The sequence below is a fragment of the Salvelinus alpinus genome, chromosome 1, assembly GCF_045679555.1.
Source record: "Salvelinus alpinus chromosome 1, SLU_Salpinus.1, whole genome shotgun sequence".
NCBI lineage: Eukaryota > Metazoa > Chordata > Actinopteri > Salmoniformes > Salmonidae > Salvelinus > Salvelinus alpinus.
Window position 1 is genome coordinate 28,357,058 of NC_092086.1, and position 23,459 is coordinate 28,380,516.

The window sequence follows — 23,459 nt, forward strand, 5'->3', positions numbered from 1 at the left end:
TTCTGGAAATGAACACAAGGGAAATAACACTGAGGATTCATTAAAATAATAAACTTCATTTTGACACAATTCAATGTTCTTATAACCAAGGTTCATGGAAATAAGTAAGTATGAAAATAAGGGCATTTGCTGTATGCCTGAGGCCTGTGGATCTGTGTTAGGATGGTTTCTTCTGCTATATTTCCTTTCCCCTCTTCTTAATCAATGGTGCTCATGTTGCATCTCATCCAGCTGATCCCTTACGTAGTCAATGTAGTTGTGAATCTCTGAGATGCGCTTGCGATTCCGCTTCACCTCTTCATCTTGTACCTGCATGGACAGGTGAATAAGAGACAAAACAACAACAAATGAAAACACCCCAAGGTTAGAATATTCTTCATGGTGGAAAACTGGAAACTGTCATACTGAGTGTTTGTGGCAATGCCTTGCCTTCCCCATAGAAATACAATGTATGTCATCCTATTTCAACGCATTCCCCATAGAAATACAATCTATGTCATCCTATTTCCATGCATTCCCCTGCCTACCGATTTCATCAGAGCACTCATCCAGCTGTTGCAGCGCGTCATCAGCTCGTCCTCACGGTTGTCGATCTTCAGCAGGTGGGTGTCGTGGGAGGCGCTGACTGCATTGATCACTGTGTCCTTGTCTACAAACAGCTGCATGGGGGGACAGACAGACACTGTGTAACACAGATGAATGATGCAGGGTTAAATTACCCCAAGACACTGATCTTGGGTCAGTTCTTCATTCTCAACATAATGGGTAATGTTAGGATTGAGGGAGGGAAAGCTGATCCGAAATCTGTACCTAGGGGAAACTTCACCATGGCACCAGTGGGATCAAGATACTGCTGAGTGCCACTGGGGAAAGTGTTGCTGAGGTGCTACAGATCTTAATTTGACCCTGCTTCTCACAACAAGAAAATAATCCTGCAAAAACAGGAAATATTCATTATAATGTGAATTATAATTAATATAAATTTTTTGTTTTAGTTGACATTTTTTTGTTAGGGCAATTACAAACTTTAGAAGACCTTTTAAACCTTGAATACACTACAATTTGCATTTCATGCTGCGCCGGTAAATTGTCTGTGACAACAGACTGATTAAATTAAGATAGCAGATCTGTAGTTTCAATAGCAGTGACAGTGGAAATGTTGTCAGAGAAGTGAGGGTGGAAAAGCAGTAAGAACAGAATACAGTTGGACTGTGCAGTGTGTTTGAGTGCAATATGGATGAGCATGTACACATACAATATTCAATCAAATTTGAATTGTCACATGCTTCGTAAATGACAGTGAAATGCTTCCCAACAATGCAGAATACAATATGATGAGTGTGGAAGTGTGTGTGTGCTTGTGTGGAAGTGTTATGTGCAAGTGAGTGTGTTCAGTGCATTCGGAAAGTATTCAGACCCCTTGACTTTATCCATATTTTGTTATGTTACTTAATCCATTTTAGAATAAGGCTGTAAATAAAAAATCCTCATCAATCTACACGCGATACCCCATAATGACAAAGCAAACATTTAGTAAATTTATAAAAAATAAAACACAGAAATACCTATTTACATAAGTATTCAGACCCTTTAATATGAGACTCGAAATTGACCTCAGGTGCATCCTGTTTCCATTGATCATCCTTGAGATGTTTCTTCAACTTGATTGGAGTCCACCTGTGGTAAATTCAATTGATTGGACTTGATTTGGAAAGGCACATACCTGTCTATATAAGGTCCCACAGTTGACAGTGCATGTCACAGCAAAAACCAAGCCATGAGGTCAAAGGAATTGTCTGTAGAGCTCAGAGACAGGATTTTGTCGAGGCAAAGATCTGGGGTGCGTACCAATTTTTTGGGGCAGCATTGAAGGCCCCCAAGAACAGAGCTGCCTCCATCATTTTTAAATGGAAGAAATTTGGAACCACCAAGACTCTTTCTAGAGCTGGCCGCCTGGCCAAACTGAGCAATCAGGGGAGAAGGGCCTTGGTCAGGGAGGTGACCAAGAACCCGATGGTCACTCTGGCAGAGCTCCAGAGTTTCTCTGTGGAGATGGGAGAACCTTCCAGAAGGACAACCATCTCTGCAGCACTCCATCAATCAGGCCTTTATGGTAAAGAGGCCAGACGGAAGCCACTCCTCAGTAAAAGGCACATGACAGCCAACTTGGAGTTTGCCAAAAGGCACCTAAAGGACTCTCAGACCATGAGAAACAAGAACTCTTTGACCTGAAAGCCAAGCATCATGTCTAGAGGAAACCTGGCACCATCCCTACGGTGAAACATGGTGGTGGCAGCATCATGCTGTGGGGATGTTTTTCAGCGGAAGGGACTGGTAGACTAGTCAGGATTGAGGAAAAGATGAACGGAGGAAAGTACAGAGAGATCCTTGATGAAAACCTGCTCCAGTGCGCTAAGGACCTCAGACTGGGAGAAGGCTTCTCCTGGGGAGAAGGCCAAGACAACGCAGGAGTGGCTTCGGGACAAGTCTCTGAATGTCCCAGCCAGAGCCCGGATTTGAACCCGATCAAAGATCTCTGGAAAGACCTGAAAATAGCTGTGCAGCGACGCTCCCCATCCAACCTGACAGAGCTTGAGAGGATCTGTCTAAAAACCAATTTTTGCTTTGTCATTATGGAATATTGTGTGAGGGACAAAAATAATTGAATCCATTTTAGAATAAGGCTGTAATATAACGAAATGTGGAAAAAGTCAAGCGGTCTGAATACTTTCTGAATGCACTGTATGTTTTGGAGTGTCAGTGTAAGTATGTGTGAGTGTGTGGGTAGAGTCCAGTGTGTGTGCGTAGAGTTAAAAAGAGTTAGTGCAAAAAGGGTCAATGCAGATAGTCCAGGTAGCTATTTAGTTAACTATTTAGCAGTCTTATGGCTTGGGGGTAGGAGCCCTTTGATCCCAGACTTGGCACTCTGGTACAGTTTGCCGTGCGGTAGAACAGTCTATGACTTGAGTTGCTGGAGTCTTTGACAATATTTGAAAATGTTTGTGGAGATAAGAGACAGGGTTGAGAGGGGTAGGGAAACACTATTTAGGCTGCGTCTCAAATAGCCACCTATTCCCTATATAGTACACTACTTTTGACCATGGCCTGTAGGATTTGCTGTAGACACAGGGACTTTCTGACACTGACCATTCGGACATCATCTGGCATATCCTCCTCCAGCTCATTCTTGGCCACTCGCTCCAGGGTTGCCACAGCAATTTCCAGTAGCTTCTCGTGATGGTGGTTCTCTAAGTCTCGGCACTGGGCGAAAGTGGGTCTGTGTCAAGGAGACTTTGTCTGAGGCTGTACACTGTATATCAAGCGTGTCAGAGTAGGAGTGCTGATCTAGGATCAGGTCCTCCCTGTCCATGTCATCTTATTAATTGGAAAACTAATCCTAAATCAGCACTCTAACTCTGAGACGCTTGGTACATACAGACCCTGATTTGAATAACTGCATCAGTGCACTGTAACACCATTATATACACCATTATGAAATAAATACCTAAGGTAGCAAAGGATATATTCCTTGAACAACTTCAATGAATCCGGCAACCATGTCTGAAATGTTCCTCTCAAAATCTTTCATTATGTCCTATGGAAAAAAAAGGAGAATGGTTATTGACATATGAATAACGTATCTCAAATTGAAATGTGTGTTTTGATATCAAATGGAAAATAAAAATGAATTAATTAACTCCAAACATTATTCTATAAATGAGAGTTTCCATATGAACTCTTGCACGTGTACTATAATATACATCAACCGTGCACACACACACACACACACACACACACACACACACACACACACACACACACACACACACACACACACACACACACACACACACACACACACACACACACACACACACACACACACACACACACACACACACACACTCGGGAATAATTGATTTTCTCAAGGTGTGGAAAATGCTGTACCCAAAGATAAGGCGAATGGCTTCTATATTTAAAGGTTTAATAGACAGACAGACAGACAAACATATGCATATGGGGAGACAGACATGTTCCTCTGAGAGGTTTGTAGCAATCTGCCAACTTCCTCAAGGGCAGGCAAGCATAAATACTCTTGCTTATCTGTTGGTTCTCCAAGTGTTCCGGGCCCCTGGTCACAACATAAATCAACGTTGTCGAGACCACTTGGGTCAGAGTGAGCCGCATATTAAACGTCTCTATCATTTGAAACTCCCGATGGCTGAATTTATAGCCATTGGCACTTGGCCTCAAGGAGATCATCTAGAGGTCACCTCGGATAACAGTTTCTGCGTTATGGGGCCTCCTAACTACAGGTCTTCACGGGCCAAAAGAAGTTGGACCTGTTCTGATATGGACCTTGGGCTTTCTCACCCAGACCCAATATGCATAATTTTTTTTTATTTTTAATATGGAGACCCATTTTTTAAGCGTCTTTATTAACCGGAGCTGATAAAGCGCGAGAGGAAAGGTGCCGCTGGTGAGGGAGTGACACAGGGAGCTGGGAGGGAGAGACGACAGACAGCAAACAACCAACAAGCCAAAACGCACTATAGTAAACAAATAGCTGCCATAGCTAGGTTATTTATCATCCAATATGATTACACAGTACCTGTTTTGACTGCATCAAACCTGGAGAAGCTAGCTAGTTAAGTTAGCTAACATTAGCTAGCTAGGGTAATTGAGGATGCAGTGCATGTGCTTTCTCATCCTTAAAAAAAATATATACAGTATATATAATTTTTTATATTTTTTAGAAATTGCATTGTTGGTTAGAGCCTGTAAGTAAGCATTTCACTGTAAGGTCTACACCTGTTGTATTCGGTGCACGTGACAAATACACTTTGATTTGATTAACAACAACTCCATTCATAATATTAAGTAGTAGTCTACCTGTTGGCTTTTGGTCGTTGTAGCCTATCCTTCTCCTTTAACTTTTAATTCTGTCATTTTAATTCCATCTCCCAATGATTACATACCTCCTAACTTTTGCAACACACAGAGGCTATATGACTGTAGCCTATTGACGCTTTGATGACTAATGATTGGTCAACAACAACAACTACTGCAGCAGTCACGTTCGGCTCTGTACGGGTCCTTCCAGACAAGTCAGTTAAAATGACACAGACCCAAGGCCTCCCGAGTGGCACAGCTCTCTAAGGCACTGCATCGCAGTGCTTGAGGCGTCACTACAGACCCGGGTTTGATCCCAGGCTGTGTCAAAGCCAGCCGTGACCGGGAGCATTGTCTGGGTTAGGGGAGGGTTTGGCCGGCCTGGATTTCCTTGTCCAATCACGCTCTAGCGATTCCTTGTGGCGGCCGGGAAACTTCGGTCGCCAGCTGGACAGTGTTTCCTCCGACACATTGGTGTGGCTGGCTCCGGGTTAAGCGAGCAGTGTGTCAAGAAGCAGTGCGGCTTGACAGGGTCGTGTTTTGGAGGACGCATGGCTTTCGACCTTTGTCTCTCCCGAGTCTGTAGGGGAGTTGCAGCGATGGGACAAGACTGTAAATACCAATTGGATATCACGATATTGGGGAGTAAAAGGGGTCAAAGTAAAAAATGTAATTAAAAAAATTACAAAAAAGGACACATACCCGAGACCCGTGACAATCATATGAGATCCAACCCAGACCTGTGACATTATTTAGAATTCTGGACCCAGATCGGGTATCTGGTATGAGTACAGGTGGATCCGTAAAAACCTCTACTCCTAACCTCTTGGAAGTTATTCAGTTCAGATTTAAGGGCGACCAATAATGTAGATCTTAACAACACACAGACAGACACACACACACCTCCAGCTGGTCGACTAGCTGCAGCTCCTGGGTCATGAGGCTGTCACAGAGCTGGTTAATCTCCTCGCTGCAGTGGTTCAGCTGGGCCTCCAGGAGACGTGTGTCTGTGGCCTGCTGCATCTCAGACATCACCTGTGTGTGTGGCCACGTGGAGATACACAACATTTACGTGTGATTTGCATGATTTTTTTGTGATTTGTAAGATTTATGTACAGTGGATTTGAAATGATAAAAATAGCACAGTTTTTGTTAAACTGTTGCTATCATGTTTGTATTTCAGCAGTTTGTTATACCATTATCCAGAGCCATATATTTCAGTCATATTTTTGAATATTGTTCTTATTCTAGACATTCAGTTACAGAGCATTATTTAAATATTCCCATGTAATATTAATGGGGCGCTAACATAGCTGCCATAGAATTTGAAAGTTTCATGTAAATACATCACAATGCTCCTTCTAGACATTATATTCCCCATGTTATTTTAATGCAGTGCTACCATGGCTGCCATAGAATGTTGTAGTGTCATGCAAATGCACATCATGCAGAAATCCTCAATTGCCAAACTCTCTAAAGAACATGGCTCTTACATTATCTATGTGTGGCCAAGAAGATATTCAGTGCATATAAATACATTAAATACGTAATATTTGTTCCAAAATAATTCATATGAAATGTATTTTGACACTTATATCCCTCCATAGAGATGGGGCCGATAGGAGTCAGTTGAATTCTATGTGCCATATTCATATTTAGCCTCTGTTGAAGACCATTGTCCAGCCCAAGAACTACATGTACTTTTGTTTTGTTTTTTAACATCTTTGAGATTAACTGTATAATGAAAAGCGCAAATAAATGAAATCTATTATTATTATTATTATTATAATAAAGCATCTCAGAGTAGGAGTGCTAATTTGGGATTTTTTAAAGCTTTTAGATATTGATAAAGGTTTCATGGGCAGGGAAGAGCTGTAATTATAACAGTTTCCAATTAGACTTGCCAATTGGTCTTGTCACGCCCTGACCGTAGAGAGCTTTTTATGTCTCTATTTTGGTTTGGTCAGGGTGTGATTTGGGTGGGCATTATATGTTCCTTTTTCTATGATTTGTATTTCTGTGTGTTTGGCCAAGTGTGGTTCTCAATCAGAGGCAGCTGTCTATCGTTGTCTCTGATTGAGAACCATACTTAGGTAGCGTTTTTCCCACCTGTATTTGTGGGTAGTTGTCCATGTATAGTTGCCTGTGAGCACTACGTTGGCGGCACGTTTTCGGTTTGATGTTTATTGTTTTGTTGGTGACATCTTATAATAAAGAAGTATGTACGCTCACCACGCTGCACCTTGGTCTACTGTTTCCACCTTAGACGATCGTGACATTAAGATTAAGATCATTAAGATTTGTAGATCTGTCAGTCTGCGCTGAACTGATGCTCTCAAACGTTTCACTGTCAGTGCAAGTGGAAGCCGGTTTTGACTAGATGGAATGCCGCTAATATCAGAAGTTACTCTTCGTAGCATGTTAGGAGAACTTACGCAGCAGGTTAGGAGAATCAATGTAGCAGGTTAGGAGAATTAGGTTAAGGTTAGAAAATGCCTTATTGTTAGCAAAAATGCAAAAATTCTCCCCGACGCTGCTCGGATATGCACGTTTTGACATCACTTTGACATTAGCGGCATCCCTTCTTGACATGACCGTAAAAGCTACAGTCCCATGATGCACCTGTCTCCTGGCTTTCTCAAAGTCTGCAGCGATCTGTGCTGCTCTCTGCTGGTTGTCGTCCACGGCTTCTCTGGAACAGTCAAAGAAGGACTTGACCTCGTCTTCCCTCCGGCTGCGCTGTGCCAAGCCAATCTCAAACACCTGCACACACAGCGCCACCAGGTGGCTCTTGTATGTAGGAACAGAGTCAAGGAAGGAGCCTTTGATGCAATAGTAGAATAATCGACTTGTGTTTTTCCCCAGTTTTTTTCTCTCCTTGAAATCCCTATCTTACAACAAGATATATCATTCTACTATTATTTCACCTGCATCTGCTTTTAGCCATCCATCAAATCAAGGGCCAGTTGTCGAAGGGAGAAGGCATGCTCCAAATAGACTGACACTGAGAGAACAGAGTATGGAGAAGGATATGTCTCTAGTAGTACAGACACTCCGGGGAGGTAGGCCAGCTTGGCTGCCTCTGCATCATCTGCGTACATGCTGTCAAACAGATATGGGCCGTTCAAGAGCTCCACAAAGGCATTCTGTAGGTAGGGAAGACACACACACACACACACACACACACACACACACACACACACACACACACACACACACACACACACACACACACACACACACACACACACACACACACACACACACACACACACACACACACACACACACACACACACATATACACACACATATACACATATACACAACAGTAGATGGCAGAGTTGCCCAATGATTTCAAGCTCAATGCACACATGGATGTAGAATGTATGCTTTGCTCTGAATGTAGGTTTTTCGTAGGTTACCCTGTGCAACTGCAGCTCGTCCTCTTGCTCTTGCCTAGCGTCCATCGCCCTTCTCTCCTGGGCCTCATTGTGGCGCATCTCCTCAATGGCATACTGGTATTTTCCAAACGCCTGCTCTCGCTACATAAGGAAATACTTAATGTTCATTGCCCGCCCGAATGGTTGGTAGAGTAAGAAAAAAGCAAGGTATTCATGTAGTCATACAAACTAATGGTATATCCAGTGCAGTGCTTGAAGAAAAATGTATACACTAGACCTTTGGAACTGTTTTCTTTAAATCTGTGGTTACAATATGGATGGGATGTGTAAAGGTATGGCAGTTCAGCAGTTTTGCGATTCTGCTTTTAGTATGGTGCTTATTCAGCTGTCTGATTCCCAGGGGAAACGTTTGTAATCCATGACTAACCGTTTTGTAATGCTCTCGTTTACATCAACGCTTTAATTCATCAGGACAGGAATGTTCCTGAGCCTAGGCATAAAAAAACTTGTGTTTTGTAAGACTTATGGTATGTTGGTGTGGATACAAGCACATATACAGTATATACTGTACAACCTTGTCAGCCCATTGGTTCTCCTGTGCCTGTCTAATAGGTGCCTGTCTAATAGGTACAGATCTAGGATCAGCTTCCCCTCCCCGATCCTAACCTTAACCATTAGTGGGGGGATTACAAGACTGACCCAATATCAGTGTCAAGGGGCAATTTCACCCTATTCCGTCACTCACTGTTTGTTCATCCAATAGCCTGAAGTCCAAGTAAACCAACTCTGGAAGGTAGGCAGCAACAAAGATCTTGTAGCGGTCCTCTTTGCAGATGGGGTTTCCAGCTAGGTTGAGAGTGCGCAGGTTCTTGAACTTTCTGAGGTAGATCACCTGGGAATCAGAGGATATGGTTGATTGCAATTCCTACAGTGTCCAGCAAACATGCAATACCAGCCCATACCATGAAAATAACATATTTTGTCACAAATAGTCTACAGTATACAATTGGAGAGTTTACATTCATAATTTGAAACATAAACAATAAATGTAGGTAGTGTATGAAAGTTACTCACATTTTCCAACTGAGCCAGGAAGTTGTTCCCAATAGAGAGAACGTGTAGGTTTAGGAGTGTGTCCATGTTCTCAATGACAGAGATTCTGTTGTTGTAGAGACTCAAGTCTTCCAGCTTCACCAGAGAATCCAACCCCTCGATCCCCTCAATGTTATTGAAGGACAGATCTAGAGGAGAAGAGGAGATAGAGAGAAAGATAATATTGGTCATTAGGCCATAATAGCCTTGTATCAGTGAAGAGCTTGTCTTTTAGTGAAAAACAATATAGTCATCTTGATATAGCTATATACAGTTTAACACATACATTATCTGTCTAACATTTACTGTATGTGGAACATATTCAGGGTCTGTGAGAGACCTTTCTTACCTAGCCATTTCAGATTAGTGAGGCGCCCCAGTCCTTCAATCTTCTCAATGATGTTATTGTCCAGTTGTAGCTTGGTCAGAGACGTGAACTGCCACAGGTGATCAATCTTCAGGATGTCTATGGACAAAAATTTAAAAAATATGGACAAAGTAAGGAATAAAAACTATTTCCACTGCAACTATTGCCCTTCTCTCTGTGGACAATGGACATGACATGCTTGCACCAAAAAGTATGCAAATGACTGAAGAACATCAACATCTGTCAAATGTCTTACTCTTGTAGTCTAGGCGCAATTGGCAGACTTCGTCATACTGGATGCCCTCCTCCTTGGCAATCTGCCCAGCCTGGTCTTGAGGGCCTTGCTCCTCCACTGCCTTCTGCAGCAGCTCCTCGTCCACCAAACTGGGCTCTGCGGTATCATATAGCCTGCTCATCCTGCTAATGTCTCTGGATCCCCTGACTCTCTACCCTGTACTGTTACTGTGGAGAGAAGGGCAGCTCAATATCAAATGCTGTATTCAATACCACTGTCTGGCGGTGGTTGTTGGTTTAACAGATGTTTTTCTGATTGATAAACAGTGAGTCTCAGTGTCATCACAATCCTGCCAGGTACGTAGCTTTGTAGAGTTGAGTGGCTGTTTTGCAATAACAAATAAACACAAACTGTGTATAATGTATTTATGCTAGGTTAACTCGCTAACGTTAGCTACGGTGGCTAGCTATAAATATTGTAAACAAACGTTTATATAGCTAGCTATAGTACAGTAACTTAACGTTAGCTAGCTAATAGTAGCTAGTACTTTTTCAGCAGCAACACAACACAACAAGCCAGAGCTGAGTAACCTAATTTCTGCTCAATTAAAAAGGTATCAGATTGCTCTCTCTCACAAGCTGCTGTTTTGAGAGACCACAAGAAAACCAAACAACAAAGTAATTTGAAAATAAATGTATGTTATCAGCCTCGTACCTTTCAAACTCACGTCTGCTGCGCAAAGATGTATACTGTTGCCTAGCAACCATGCAGCAGGACTAGGCTTCATTGAACACGGAAAGTTGATAGCTAAACCGTTTTAAACCGTTTCACGGAGGATACAGATGCTATATGCGATTTGCGAACCAATGTAAGCATTACTATGAGGTTTCTTTGTGAATATTATGTACTTAAATTACAATTATTAGAATTAAGGGGATCATAAATGTTTATCTCTTCTAGTCAGGATCAGAGCAGTATTGTTCAGGATTTCCTGAATGATGCCATGTAACCCACAGTTTATCTAGCTAGTTTATCCCATCGAGTGCAGTATGTTAGAAATGATCAGGATATTCAGAATCAATTCACTCAAACAACAACAATAGTTTGATAGTACAGATTGTAGGGAAAGGTTTAAAGTAATTTCCCCAAACAACAATACTTTATTTTAATATTAATATATATATATATATATATATATATATATATATATATATTTTTTTTTTTTAATGTAACCTTTATTTAACTTGGCAAGTAAGTTAAGAACAAATTATTATTTACAATGACGGCCTACACCGGCCAATTGTGCGCTGCCCTATGGGGACTCCCAATCACTGCAGGTTGTGATACAGACTGGATACATAACATGAACAGTAACGTTAAAATCGATCACATCCAGCAAAGGCTTGGATCTTGTGCATAGAGTGTTGGTGGTGAACATACCCTGGATAGCTGCTAATTTTGATCGACAATAAATCCAGCCATACAGATTGATATCTCAGTTTTATCTTCCAATGTGGTTGCTCAGTGGGAGGGACTTGCAGATAATGCGCCTCTCTTCCAGCTTCTGTCATTCTGTGGGTATTGTTTGTTGTCACAAAGATGGAGTTCTTACTGGGCAATCCGTACAGCACTCCTGTGGGCCAGTGCTTAGGTAAGTTACCAGCTATAGATGCTGTTTAATCAGGTCTTATTAAGCCATAATGTAAGGTTTGAATGTTGACTTACATGTGTTATTGTACGGCATTCAGAAGCGAGCTAAGCTAGCTAGCTGTAGCATCATCGACCAGCTACAGTAACCTTATAAATATCGGTTCGCGGCTAGCCCATGCAAACGTTAGCTAAGCTAACTGGAATCAGGGTGGCAAATTTGCTGAAAAGTACAAATTTGCTCCAAATGAAGGGAAATGATTTCACGAGGGAGTTTTCTACTGGATTCTCCTTTGTTTTGAAATGCAATGATACAACAGCTGGGTAACAGTTTTTCAGTTGAAATTGTTTATCAATGACGATGTGCGGTCTCATTTGCCAATTAGTGTTTTTATGACACTGACTAGTGCTTTTAAACTAATTAATGAATTCACATTCGAACAGTTGGTCTGTATTCTTTAAGCTCGTACACACACTTAGTGGTACAGGCATGAAATTGATAATGGAAGGGGATAAACGGGAAGATACGTCATTTGACCTTTGACTATGCTAAAAAAGGCAGACAAATCACAATGAGCTTTCTCACAAATACTGATGACACATTAGCAAAACACCCTTCAAAGATGATTCATTGTCAGTAACACTGAGTCATTGTAAATCACTTCTATTACAAGAAGATAGACTTGCATTGTCAACCACAGGCGGCTATGTTGCCAGCTTTTCTGTGATTACACAAACACAGCTGACCTAGATTTTTATTTAACTTTTATTTAACTAGGAAAGTCGGTTAAGAACAAATTCTTATTTACAGTGACGGCCTACCAGGGAACAGTGGGTTAACTGCCTTGTTCAGGGGCAGAACAACAGATTCTTACCTTGTCAGCTCGGGATTTGATCCAGAAACCTTTCGGTTACTGGCCCAACGTTCTAACCACTAGGCTACCTGCCGCCACTAAACCGTGCCCAATATTTTTACATGGGCTCCGTTGTTAGGATAGTAGTTTGGTTAGTTGGGATTGTAATGAATGGTGATGAGGAAGCTAGTCGACATCCCCCTGTAGCTTCCCTCAAAGTTCCCCCTTCCCCTTAGTGCCCTCCCTCCTGCAGCTCCTAAAGACATAGCTTTTTCCGGGCAGTTTCCTGCTCTGTCATTGGGACGAGGAGCTTCAACAGTGCTTATTTGGACTGAAATACTGACAAGTGTTTATGGGCATTAAAGGCATAAGAAAATTAACATGTTAGAAGCTCTTCTGTGTTCCTGATTAGCCCAATACCTAATGGAAGTGGCATTTTGTGTAGCCTAACCTGTTACTACCTTCAGGCTTTTATTTTCCACCCTGTCTGTATGGTTTATAGTAGCTCTGGTCCAGGGCTTCACATGCGAGTGAGCGTCAGTAAGCCACACATAATGCCCTGGACCAGAGCTAGGTTCATACTGAGGCCTTATACAGTAGGGCACGCAAAATATATGGATAGGGAATGCCTGATTTGATAGGCTTGGTCCACTGTGTAGTGTGCATAGATCTTCTATCTACTGTACTAATAACCATGACAGTTAGCTTTACGAACAGCTCTAAGGCTTTTATAATCACAGTCATAATATCTTAAGGCTCAGTTAGCCTAGTTTGTTTACCCCTGTAACAGGTGTAACTGGCTCAGTCTGTGGACATATCTCCAGGCCCTGCTTCCGGCCTGTGATTTGGGAGATAACAGAAGGATAATAACTGAGTGATCCCTGCGGTTGGGATTGGTCTAGATGTGGTAAAGCAGGAATAGTTTTTCACTTCTAGGTGAGGGGGGTCTAGGCTATTTGACAACTTCTATAGCACCTCCATATTATAAGTTAAAGGTTAAATTAAAAAAATAGCGTGATTATTTGGTCCAAAATTGTGAATTTTGGGCTCTTGTTTTTATTGATCGTATATATTTGTTAGTACTGCCCTTTTGAATGTAGTGTAATTCATTTGAAATGTTGTAACTGTAATTTGGTTGAATGGTTCCTAACATTGCTTCAACTGTTGTTCTCAGGGCACCATTGGAAATGAGACCCTGGTCTCAATCGGTTCCCCAGGTTAAATAAAGGTTAATAATATAAAATGTAATACAAGGGACTGTTGCCAACCCCAGGTGGTGCAGACTCTGTGATAAAGTGTAGTCTGGCCAGAAGGTGAGTGTGGCTGGGCTGAGATAAGATGTGGTTGTGATGATTGGATGGGACTGGGCTGAGGTTAGGTAGGACTTTACTGGGCCTATGTACCCTCAGGCAGGGACTGTGTCCTTCATTGATAGAGTCACTGATTATCTAACAGCACGTCTACATCTACAGCAAAACTATTGGATTGGCGATTGCACGAACAATGGAACATGGCAGAATACTAACCAGGGCTCAGTGGATAAAGTAGGTAGGCTATAAATGTTTCATAAAGACATTAGCTACAACTATATCAATATCCTATGTTATAAAGGTCTTTGTACAGTATTCTTACAGCTCAAGGCCGTTGCTACAACCATCATTATTCTATTTTATGAAGATCTTAGTACTGTACAGGGCATACAATTCACTTTTTGGTCCACCAGTCACTGTGGCAGGTAGATTTAAACAATGAGGCCCGGGGGGGTGTGGTATATGGCCAATATACCACGGATAAGGGCTGTTCTTAAGCATGACGCAACGCGGAGTGGCTGGATACAGCCCTTGCCCTTATTGGCAATATACCACAAACACCCGAGGTACCTTATTGCTATTATAAACTGGTTACCAATGTAATTAGAGCAGTACAAATAAATGTTTTGTCATACCCGTGGTATACGTCTGATTTACCAAGGCTTTTAGCCAATCACGGCTTTCAGCCAATCAGCATTCAGTGCTCGAACCACTCAGTTTATAATAAAAAATCTACCAGCCACTCAGATTTTTCCCCCCTGCTAAAATTATACCAACAAAACACAAAAAAAACAGATGAGCATGCTTTGTAATGTTTCTAAAACAATACATGTATTATGCGTAAGAAATAATGTGTTATATTGTTTAATTTCATTTTTTTGTGACCTGAGTGATTAAACCAAACTTTCACAGATGAGACAAACATTTTCACCTGCCCATTTAAGGGTGGGAGGTTACCGTGGCAGCGCGACTCGAGTCATGTTAGAGCCTGTGAGTCTGACTAGGAGAGGCGTTGTCTTCTCTTCCCTTGCAGTTGAAACTCAAACATAGAAAAACAACCTAGCCTGTGAACAACACAATGTAAATGGACAAGGACAAGTCTCACTTCAGTAGACTTTCGGGTCAAGTAAATTAGACCAATTCTTATGCCCGCGCGAAGCGTTTGTAAAAATTAACTTCTAAAAATTCACCTTTCGCTCAGCTCTTCGCATGCACCCAGCCAGGCAGTGTTCTAGCGCAAGATGGAATAGGCTATATAGGATTCGTAGTTCATAGACTTCATTTACCAGCTATGAAACAAAATGGCAGAAATACTTTGAAAAAAGCTACTGGAGCATTTATTTTACTATAAATGTGATCAAACTTGACTTTTTATTCACAAATGCGAGTGAAATGGGTAAGCTGTCCTCTCTGCATTGTCTCTGAGAGAATCTCCTAGGATGTCACCCAGGCAGATTGCACAAACAGTTTCCCATGCATTCAGTCCAGTTTCTCATGGTTAGGCATAGCTTTTTCCCGAAGATGAGATATCGATGTCTGAAGTTGATAATAGCCACAGTTTCAGCCCCTAGTCATGCATCTGTGTGAAATCAAATGGGAACATATCATGGGTATACTCTGGAGGAAGGAAGTTAGCCTGGTTCCAGATATATTTGTGCTGCCTTATCAACTCCATTGGTCATCATGGTCACAATCTGGGACCAGGCTAGAAGGAAGTTGGTCTGAGGAGGTGCAGAAGAAGGGTCTTTCATTGCTGTGAGTGTAGCCTACAGGCCAGGGTGTGGCCCCCTGTCCACTGCCCTGCTTCCCCGGCCAGCTTGGTGCCAAGTCATCCTAGATGGCCACCGCTGAACACCACCACACCAGCTAGGCTAAGTCACTACTACCATCATCATCATTGTCAGCTCAGAGAGCGGTCTGCTCAGGTCACTGCACACTGTGCCCAGCGAGCAGCAGAGTGGATCTAATATCTTTAGGAGCTACTAGCTTTAAATCATCTGCCCCAGTGTGTTATCTCTCTGGTTGAGTGCTCACTGTACTGTGCTGTCCATAAAGGCCTTCTGTCTGTCCGTGTGGATACAGTGCTGGTGGTGAGAGTGGTACCCAACACCACAGTGCAGCAGGACAGGGGAAAGGGATCAGGTTCACTTCTCACAGAGGAAATGGGAGAGCACTCAGAGGCAGGGCAACAGAACAGGCAGCAACCCTGCTGAGGTTTGCGTTGTGAATCTTCATTGTCCTTTCTCATTGCCTTAAGTGGCCTGACAGGCAGCGGGTGGACAGGATAAGAGAGAGAGGGAGAGGGAGAGGGAGAGGGAGAGGGAGAGGGAGAGAGGGAGAGAGAGAGGGAGAGAGAGAGAGAGAGAGGGAGAGAGAGAGAGAGAGAGAGAGAGAGAGAGAGAGAGAGAGAGAGAGAGAGAGAGAGAGAGAGAGAGAGAGAGAGAGAGAGAGAGAGAGAGAGAGAGAGAGAGAGAGAGAGAGAGAGAGAGAGAGAGAGAGAGAGAGAGAGAGAGAGAGAGAGAGAGAGAGAGAGAGAGAGAGAGAGAGAGAGAGAGAGAGAGAGAGAGAGAGAGAGAGAGAGAGAGAGAGAGAGAGAGAGAGAGAGAGAGATGTTGTGTGTTAGCAAGTGTATGTTTATGTTGGGATGTGTGGATGGTGTGTTTGTGTGTGTAGCTTGAGGTTTGATACTAGTGAAACTACTCTGTCTCAGAGTACAGTTGGCCTAGATGCTGACTCCATCTCTTTCCCTTTAGCTGCTGAAGAGACAGAGAACCATCATAAAGGGAAAGCAGATAGACATCCGGGAGGAAACGGAACAATCTGCACTGCCATCTCCATTAGTGGAAGGGTTAGTGTAGCTAGCAGGCCCATGGATTTGTCCCTAATGGGTTGGAGCATTCTCTGGTAATAAGCCCTCTATGACGAGATGTTAAAAAGAAGACTATAAGACAGAGGAATAGTTCAGTAACCATGGATACATGAGCCAATTTCAAATGTTTATCTCAGAGCTATGCATTAGTGGATTGAGGAATAGGGAGGGAGAGAGTGAGAGGGAGGAAGACAGACGGTGAGAAAAGAGGGATCTGAAACAGAGATTTGTGGAGTTGGCAGTGGATGGCACAGCCTCCCGCCTGTGTGGCCACGTGACTGGTTGTACTGGTTTCACTCCATGGCACTGGGACACTGTCTGGGGGTGGAGCCTGGGTTGAACTCGCACCCAATCAGTCTCTCTTCTATTTGCAAAGCTCTGGTTGTAATGTCTGTCTTGTTCCATGAATAGAGGCCTCAAAAAGGATGACTCTGAATAGGGCTGTTAAGGTGACCATATTACCGCCACACCGGTGGTCATGAGGGCAGTCAAATTCCACATGACCGTTTAGTCACGGTAATTAGCCTTCTCCAAGCGCTGATGCTGCTGATTGTCATTAGTAGCCTACTAAACTTGCTCACTGCCTGGTACTCAGCACTCTATTGTCCCTCTAATCACTCTGACATCAATGCAAATGTAATCGAAAATCCAATCAAACATTTCACGTGAGCTCATGTTGCGCAACATTTCTGTATGCTATGCAATTGTGTGAGAAAAGAGATTTGATGGCCTCTTAAAAAGAGGAGGATCCCATCAGTTTTCTATAGGCAAGGCCTACTATATTTATTCATCAACTTTCCTAATATTAAGCACATTGACTATCTTTACAACAGGAGTATAGCCTACCTGGCTGGCAGGAAAATGAACCATGGGAAAAGTGTCCTACATTGCACTTAAATAGTGATAGATTACTTAATTTTTTCTGCCACTGTTTCGAAATCGGTGCATGATAATGGTCCATTCTAAATCAAAACAAATTTCACACATATTATTTAGTATATGTAAAGACAAGATTAAATTAAGAATAGTCTGATGGGTGTTCAGACTATGGGTGATCAAATAGAGAATGACATTTCCCATAGAAGGAAAACCCCTTTTCGAGCAAAATCCACTTTTTGTCCACCCAGATACAAAAATTCCTCCCAAGAAACATACTGCAGATTGGTGGAAAAATATGTCTCAGATTTTGATTAAGAAACAAGAATACAGTCTACAATAATCTCCCTAAAGTACAGAGGCAAGCATTGGATGTTTAAAAAAAATATTCCACTTTGATAGTGCATAATGCTGACAAGGGCGGAGCTGTGGTGTTGTTAAACCGTGATGACTATGTGAATGAGATCTGGGGACAATTGAACAATACTTTTTCTTTCAGAAATTGTCACGTGACCCTACACCACTGTTCAAAGATGAGATTCACTGCAAGCTGAAGTCTCTTATGGAAAGTGGAGACATTATGCTAAAAGAATATGAGTTCATGAAAGTAGACTATCCAATCAGGAGCGTCATTCATGCCTTACCAAAAATCCACAAAACGACTGGATAAGCCACCAGGGAGACCTATTGTGGCCTCCATTGACTGAAAATATTTCTGCTTTTGTTGATTTCTTTGCATATGTACATAATTTTATGGACATGATTAACACCCAATATGAATGGGGAGATGCTTATGGCTTGCTTTGACGTTGAATCACTGTATACTAATATCCTCCATCAGGGAGGCCTAGAAGCCATGACACATTACCTCAGTCAACGACCCACTGGCACAGTAGCTTGCTGAGATTGTTCTAAGAACTTTTTCATGTTTGAAAATGACATGTTCATTCAACAGAAGGGAACTGCTATGGGTAGTAAAATGGCACCGAATTATGCCAATCTGTATGTGTTTTTATTTTTTAGAAATAGGTTACCCCCTTTTTTCTCCCCAATTTCGTGGTATCCAATTGTGTTAGTAATTACTATCTTGTCTCATCGCTACAACTCCCGTACGGGCTCGGGAGAGACGAAGGTCGAAAGCCATGCGTCCTCCGAAACACAACCCAACCAAGCCGCACTGCTTCTTAACACAGCGCGCATCCAACCTGGAAGCCAGCCGCACCAATGTGTCGGAGGAAACACCGTGCACCTGGCGACCTTGGTTAGCGCACACTGCGCCCGGCCCGCCACAGGAGTCGCTGGTGCGCGATGAGACAAGGATATCCCTACCGGCCAAACCCTCCCTAACCCGGACGACTCTAGGCCAATTGTGTGTCGCCCCACGACCTCCCGGTCGCGGCCGGCTGCGACAGAGCCTGGGCGCGAACACAGAATCTCTAGTGGCACAGCTAGCGCTGCGATGCAGTGCCCTAGACCACTGCGCCACCCGGGAGGCCACAGAAATAGGTCATTTTCAGCCCTAATAATCCATTCTTGCACCATATTAGACTCTGGAAACGCTTAATTGATGACATATTCGTTCTATTCCAGGGCACAGCGGAGGATCTATATCGATTCCACTCCTCCATCAATACAAGCAGTGAACATTTGAAATTCACTGCTTGTGAAATACGTTTTCTTGACATTTTTAAGTAAGAGGAATTGGGGGGGGGGGTGAGTACGGATCTATACAGGAAGCCGATTGACAGAAATTCCCTATTACGCGGAGACAGCTTCCACCCTACACCCCTAAAAAAATAACCTCCCCATTAGCCAATACAGTCGCATACGTAGGAGATTTGTAGTACACGGAGTGACTACGTCAAACAAACCGACCACCTGGATGAGTGTTTCAGACAGCGGGGTTACCCAGAGGAATGGCTGCATGACGCAAGGGAACGTTATAAAAATATGACCCAGGATGACAGCCTCACGCCCAAACCTCTCCGCCATCCTGACCAACGCATTCAATGCTTCCTTCAGTACTCTCCACTTGGTAAACAGATTAACCACATTATTCAGCAGCATACCACCCTGCATACCACTGATGGCTTGCTTCTGAAGCTAAGCAGGGTTGGTCCTGGTCAGGCCCTGGATGGGAGACCAGATGCTGCTGGAAGTGGTGTTGGAGGGCCAGTAGGAGGCACTCTTTCCTCTGGTCTAAACAAAGATCCCAATGCCCCAGGGCAGTGATTGGGGACACTGCTCTGTGTAGGGTGCCGTCTTTCGGATGGGACGTTAAACGGGTGTCCTGACTCTCAAAGATCCCATGGCATTTATCGTAAGAGTAGGGGTGTTAACACCGGTGTCCTGGCTAAATTCCCAATCTGGCCCTCAACCATCACGGTCACCTAATAATCCCCAGTTTACAATTGGCTCATTCATCCCCCTCCTCTCCCCTGTAACTATTCCCCAGGTCGTTGCTGCAAATGAGAACGTGTTCTCAGTCAACTTACCTGGAAAAATAAAAATTAAAAAACACTGGTACATCTTGAGCACTGATCCACAACAGGAAAAGACGTTTAAAGAACCCCCGTGGGTAGTCTTCAGACGCGCCCCCAACATCAGTCAAATGGTGGTGAGGTCTGATCTTCCACCAGTGCCACGCAGTACCTTTCTAGACAATGTGCCGGGCGGTAACTATAGATGTGGCGGATGCACCAAATGTAACTTCACGAACAAATACACAATGTTCAGTCACCCTTTTACGGGCAAGGCCATTAAGATTAAGGGCATCTTTACATGTTCCACTAAACATATAATATACCTGATCAAGTGTATTTGTGGTCTATGTTATGTAGGAAAAAACACAATGAGCTCTGAAAATAAGCATAGCAGAACACAGGAGTAATATCAGGGCCTTTGACTAGAGAAACTCTGGCTGCTCATTTCATGGAGTCTCGTCACAACATTAGCTCTTTGAGATAGATACATTGGTATGGAACATGTTAAGACTCCTAGGAGGGGCGGAGATACTGATAATCTATTATTGAGAGGAGAATTGTATTGGATTCACCATGTGTACGATGTCTCCTAGAGGTCTGATCCAAGAGTTTGACATCAGACCATTTCTTACCTGAATATGTTACTTTACTTAGATTTGTCTTGCCTTCCAGGGTACTCACTTGGTCATTTTTTAAATGTATATTATTTTCTGGAACCATTACATCTACTCATTGAATTATTAAAGATACACATGTTTTTTGCATCCACCATGCGTCATGTCCACAATGTGAGGTGAAATGTGTATATTTTGGGATGTGAACACTCAGTGTGTTTGACCTGATGAAGATTCGTTTCAGATTAAAGCGGTGAATTGGGAGCTTTAAAGGTGTGCAGGCCTTCTTGTTCTATACTAGAGTCCTTTATTAGCCCAGCACCTATGTTTTTAACGTTGTGCATATGACCACAAACTTTTCTACTGACAATATTAGCCTACCACTTGTGAATCTATTATCACTTCTCAAATCACATTTTATTGGTCACAAACACATATTTAGCAGATGTTATTGCGGGTGTAGTGAAATCACTTGTAAAAGATGCCCAGCTTGTGTGCAGTAAGGCAAGAAACAGCACATGCCTTTTTTTGTGCTACTTTTTCAAATCATAGTCGCACACCTCATGTAGCCTATGTTTTGTTAAGGTTTGTATCACAACTAAAGTGGCCAAATAACGCCTTAAAATGAAACACATTCATCCGCTTTACAACGGGTGTAGAGCCTAACTGGCATACATATGCAGCGCGTGACTTTCAAGTTGTAGGCTATGTGAGGAAGCCAGGAGATGCTAAATGTGTTTGTTAATTAACGGTCAATTACCGTGAGACCGGCAATTATTTGCTTCCCAATCAACGTCGGACAAAATCTCATGACCACAACAGCCCTAACTAGGTCTGGTCCTTTCCTTCTCCCTTTCATTTTCTTCTTTCTCCCTCCCTCTTTTCCTCTCTCTCCCTGCCTGTCCGCTTTCCAATCCACTTGAGGAGATTACGTGGGGCGTGCCAGTGGAGATAGCAGTGGTTAAGACTTAACACTTAATGCTCTGCTGTTCACACACTGGGCCTGAGCAGCTAAACACCGTGTCATGCTGTTTACCTTGGCTTCTCATGTTCTGACATGTTGTTAGCAGAATATTGTCTTTGTGTACACAGGAAATACATTATTTGAGTAATATTTAGGTTAGAGAGGTGGTGTGTTAAACAAAAATTAAAGAAGAAAAGTGTGTGTGTTCTCATACTGTGTGTGATTTGAAAAGAGAGAAACAGACACCAAAAGCATTATTCCTTCACACACAGTGGCCTCAGTGGTAGACTGTGATCTGACGGGTTGGAAGGAGAGGGGAGGTAGAGGCCAGAACAGGACACATAGCCCCAGAGAGAGGTGCCTGGCCTGGGCATGCCACACTGCTCTGAGCCCCTGTGCTGGAGGTGGAAATGTTCTGAGTGACTGAGCTAACCTAGAGCTAGTCGAGTCATCATGACTAACTTTTAAACATTTTAACTCTTAGCTCTGTGTTTTGACTCTAAATACATTTAGCTCTTGCTGGCTCAGTTTCCTTCTTTTCTGCCAGCCAAGAACAGGAGTGAGACTAGGTCTGTGTTCCAAATTACACCCCATTCCCAATGTAGTGCACTACTTTCGACCAGGGCTCAAAGGGAATTGTGTTCCATGTGGGACACACACAGTTCTTTAATCCTGTTTCATGGAGGGATGAATTCAGCACGGTAATTGGTCGACACCAGTGGTAGTGGACTTCCAGACGTCAGCTCAATTATGTCATTATAAAACTTCAATGTTACTGTGTTGAAAAACCAATAGCCCAAATCCTGTCACATGTTTCCCTCCATTACGTTCCTCTCTAAGACAATGTAGAGAACCATGATCCTGTTTGAATAGGTTAAAATGCATCACACATGAGGTGATTGGTGAAATCACCACAGTGGAAGCCTTGCTCACACCTATCCGAGCATGTTAGATCATCAGACATCAACCTGCGTCCAGGAAGGGAGGAAGAATGCATTTTTAACATCTGAAAATGCCTAGGCCTACACTACAGTTATCATATGAGACACGTCAAGACAGAGAGATTGGCTTATTACAGAAAACCTGTTACTGTTATCTCTTTTTTACGTGCTTGGTTACACAACTTTTTCTCATGCCCACAGTAATGTTACATAAGCCATGGAGTTTAGGCTAATTAGTGCGGCTTGTTGAGGTAAGGGGACAGGTCACAGCGCAGTCAGACTGAAATATAGCCCAAGGCTTAGTGGACAGTGGGTTGGCAGAGTACTGACTAGGTCTGTTATAAAACCTGTTTTACATCTCCCATCTTGTCAATCAATCAATTAGGCCTCATTTATTTTATTTATTTTACATCAGCAGTTGTCACAAGCTGCCCAGCCTAGACCCCACAGAGCAGGATAAGCAGAAGTGAAAGCACCAGGTAGAACTCCCTAGAAGGAAGAAACCTAGGTAGGAACCAGTCCCAAAGGGGTGGTTCATCCTTTTTGGGCTGTACCGGTTATTCCTATGGGGTTAGGTGTTGCTCACCGCTCGTCTAGGGGAAACTTCCTACTACTTAGTGTCCTCCTTGGTCCAATGAGCAGGCTTGTTTACTTCCTGTTGTCTTTTCCAGAGAAGGCCACGGATGGCGGCCTGCAGGCTGAGGACTGGGCGCTCAACATGGAGATCTGTGACATCATCAATGAGACGGAGGAAGGGTGAGCTACAGACTACATCAGAATACTCCAACACTTTCACCTGACTGGTTGACTGAAAGACTGACTGACTGAAAGACGGACGACTGACTGACGGACGACTGACTGACTGACTGAAAGACGGACGACTGACTGACGGACTGACGGACTGACGGAC

The 23,459-nt window shown here is 43.0% G+C and overlaps 2 protein-coding genes across 10 annotated transcripts in view; one reads left to right on the plus strand and one right to left on the minus strand.

Moving 5' to 3' along the window:
• Nucleotides 1–36: 36 nt before the first annotated feature.
• On the minus strand, nucleotides 37–10,172 carry drc3 (dynein regulatory complex subunit 3). Its single transcript, XM_071415602.1, has 12 exons — nucleotides 10,013–10,172; nucleotides 9,739–9,855; nucleotides 9,372–9,538; nucleotides 9,043–9,189; nucleotides 8,319–8,438; nucleotides 7,927–8,039; nucleotides 7,516–7,690; nucleotides 5,797–5,928; nucleotides 3,525–3,595; nucleotides 3,148–3,271; nucleotides 528–659; nucleotides 37–309 (listed from the first exon to the last, which is right to left on the minus strand). Exons 1-12 carry the CDS (start codon nucleotides 10,170–10,172, stop codon nucleotides 202–204), a joined length of 1,566 nt encoding a protein of 521 aa, XP_071271703.1. The 3' UTR covers nucleotides 37–201.
• A 41-nt stretch (nucleotides 10,173–10,213) lies between these two features.
• Nucleotides 10,214–23,459, plus strand: part of LOC139583061 (TOM1-like protein 2) — a 40,579-nt gene continuing 27,333 nt past the window's right edge. For 5 of the 9 annotated variants that reach the window (XM_071413897.1, XM_071414057.1, XM_071414311.1 and 2 more), the window contains exons 1-2: nucleotides 11,510–11,642; nucleotides 23,221–23,305. In XM_071413897.1, coding sequence (XP_071269998.1) covers nucleotides 11,591–11,642; nucleotides 23,221–23,305 — 137 coding nt within the window. In that variant the 5' untranslated portion in view covers nucleotides 11,510–11,590. Of the gene's footprint in view, nucleotides 10,348–10,783; nucleotides 10,860–11,508; nucleotides 11,643–23,220; nucleotides 23,306–23,459 lie in introns of those variants that run through there. The other 4 variants (XM_071413821.1, XM_071413979.1, XM_071414142.1 and 1 more) reach the window with 3 other exon arrangements.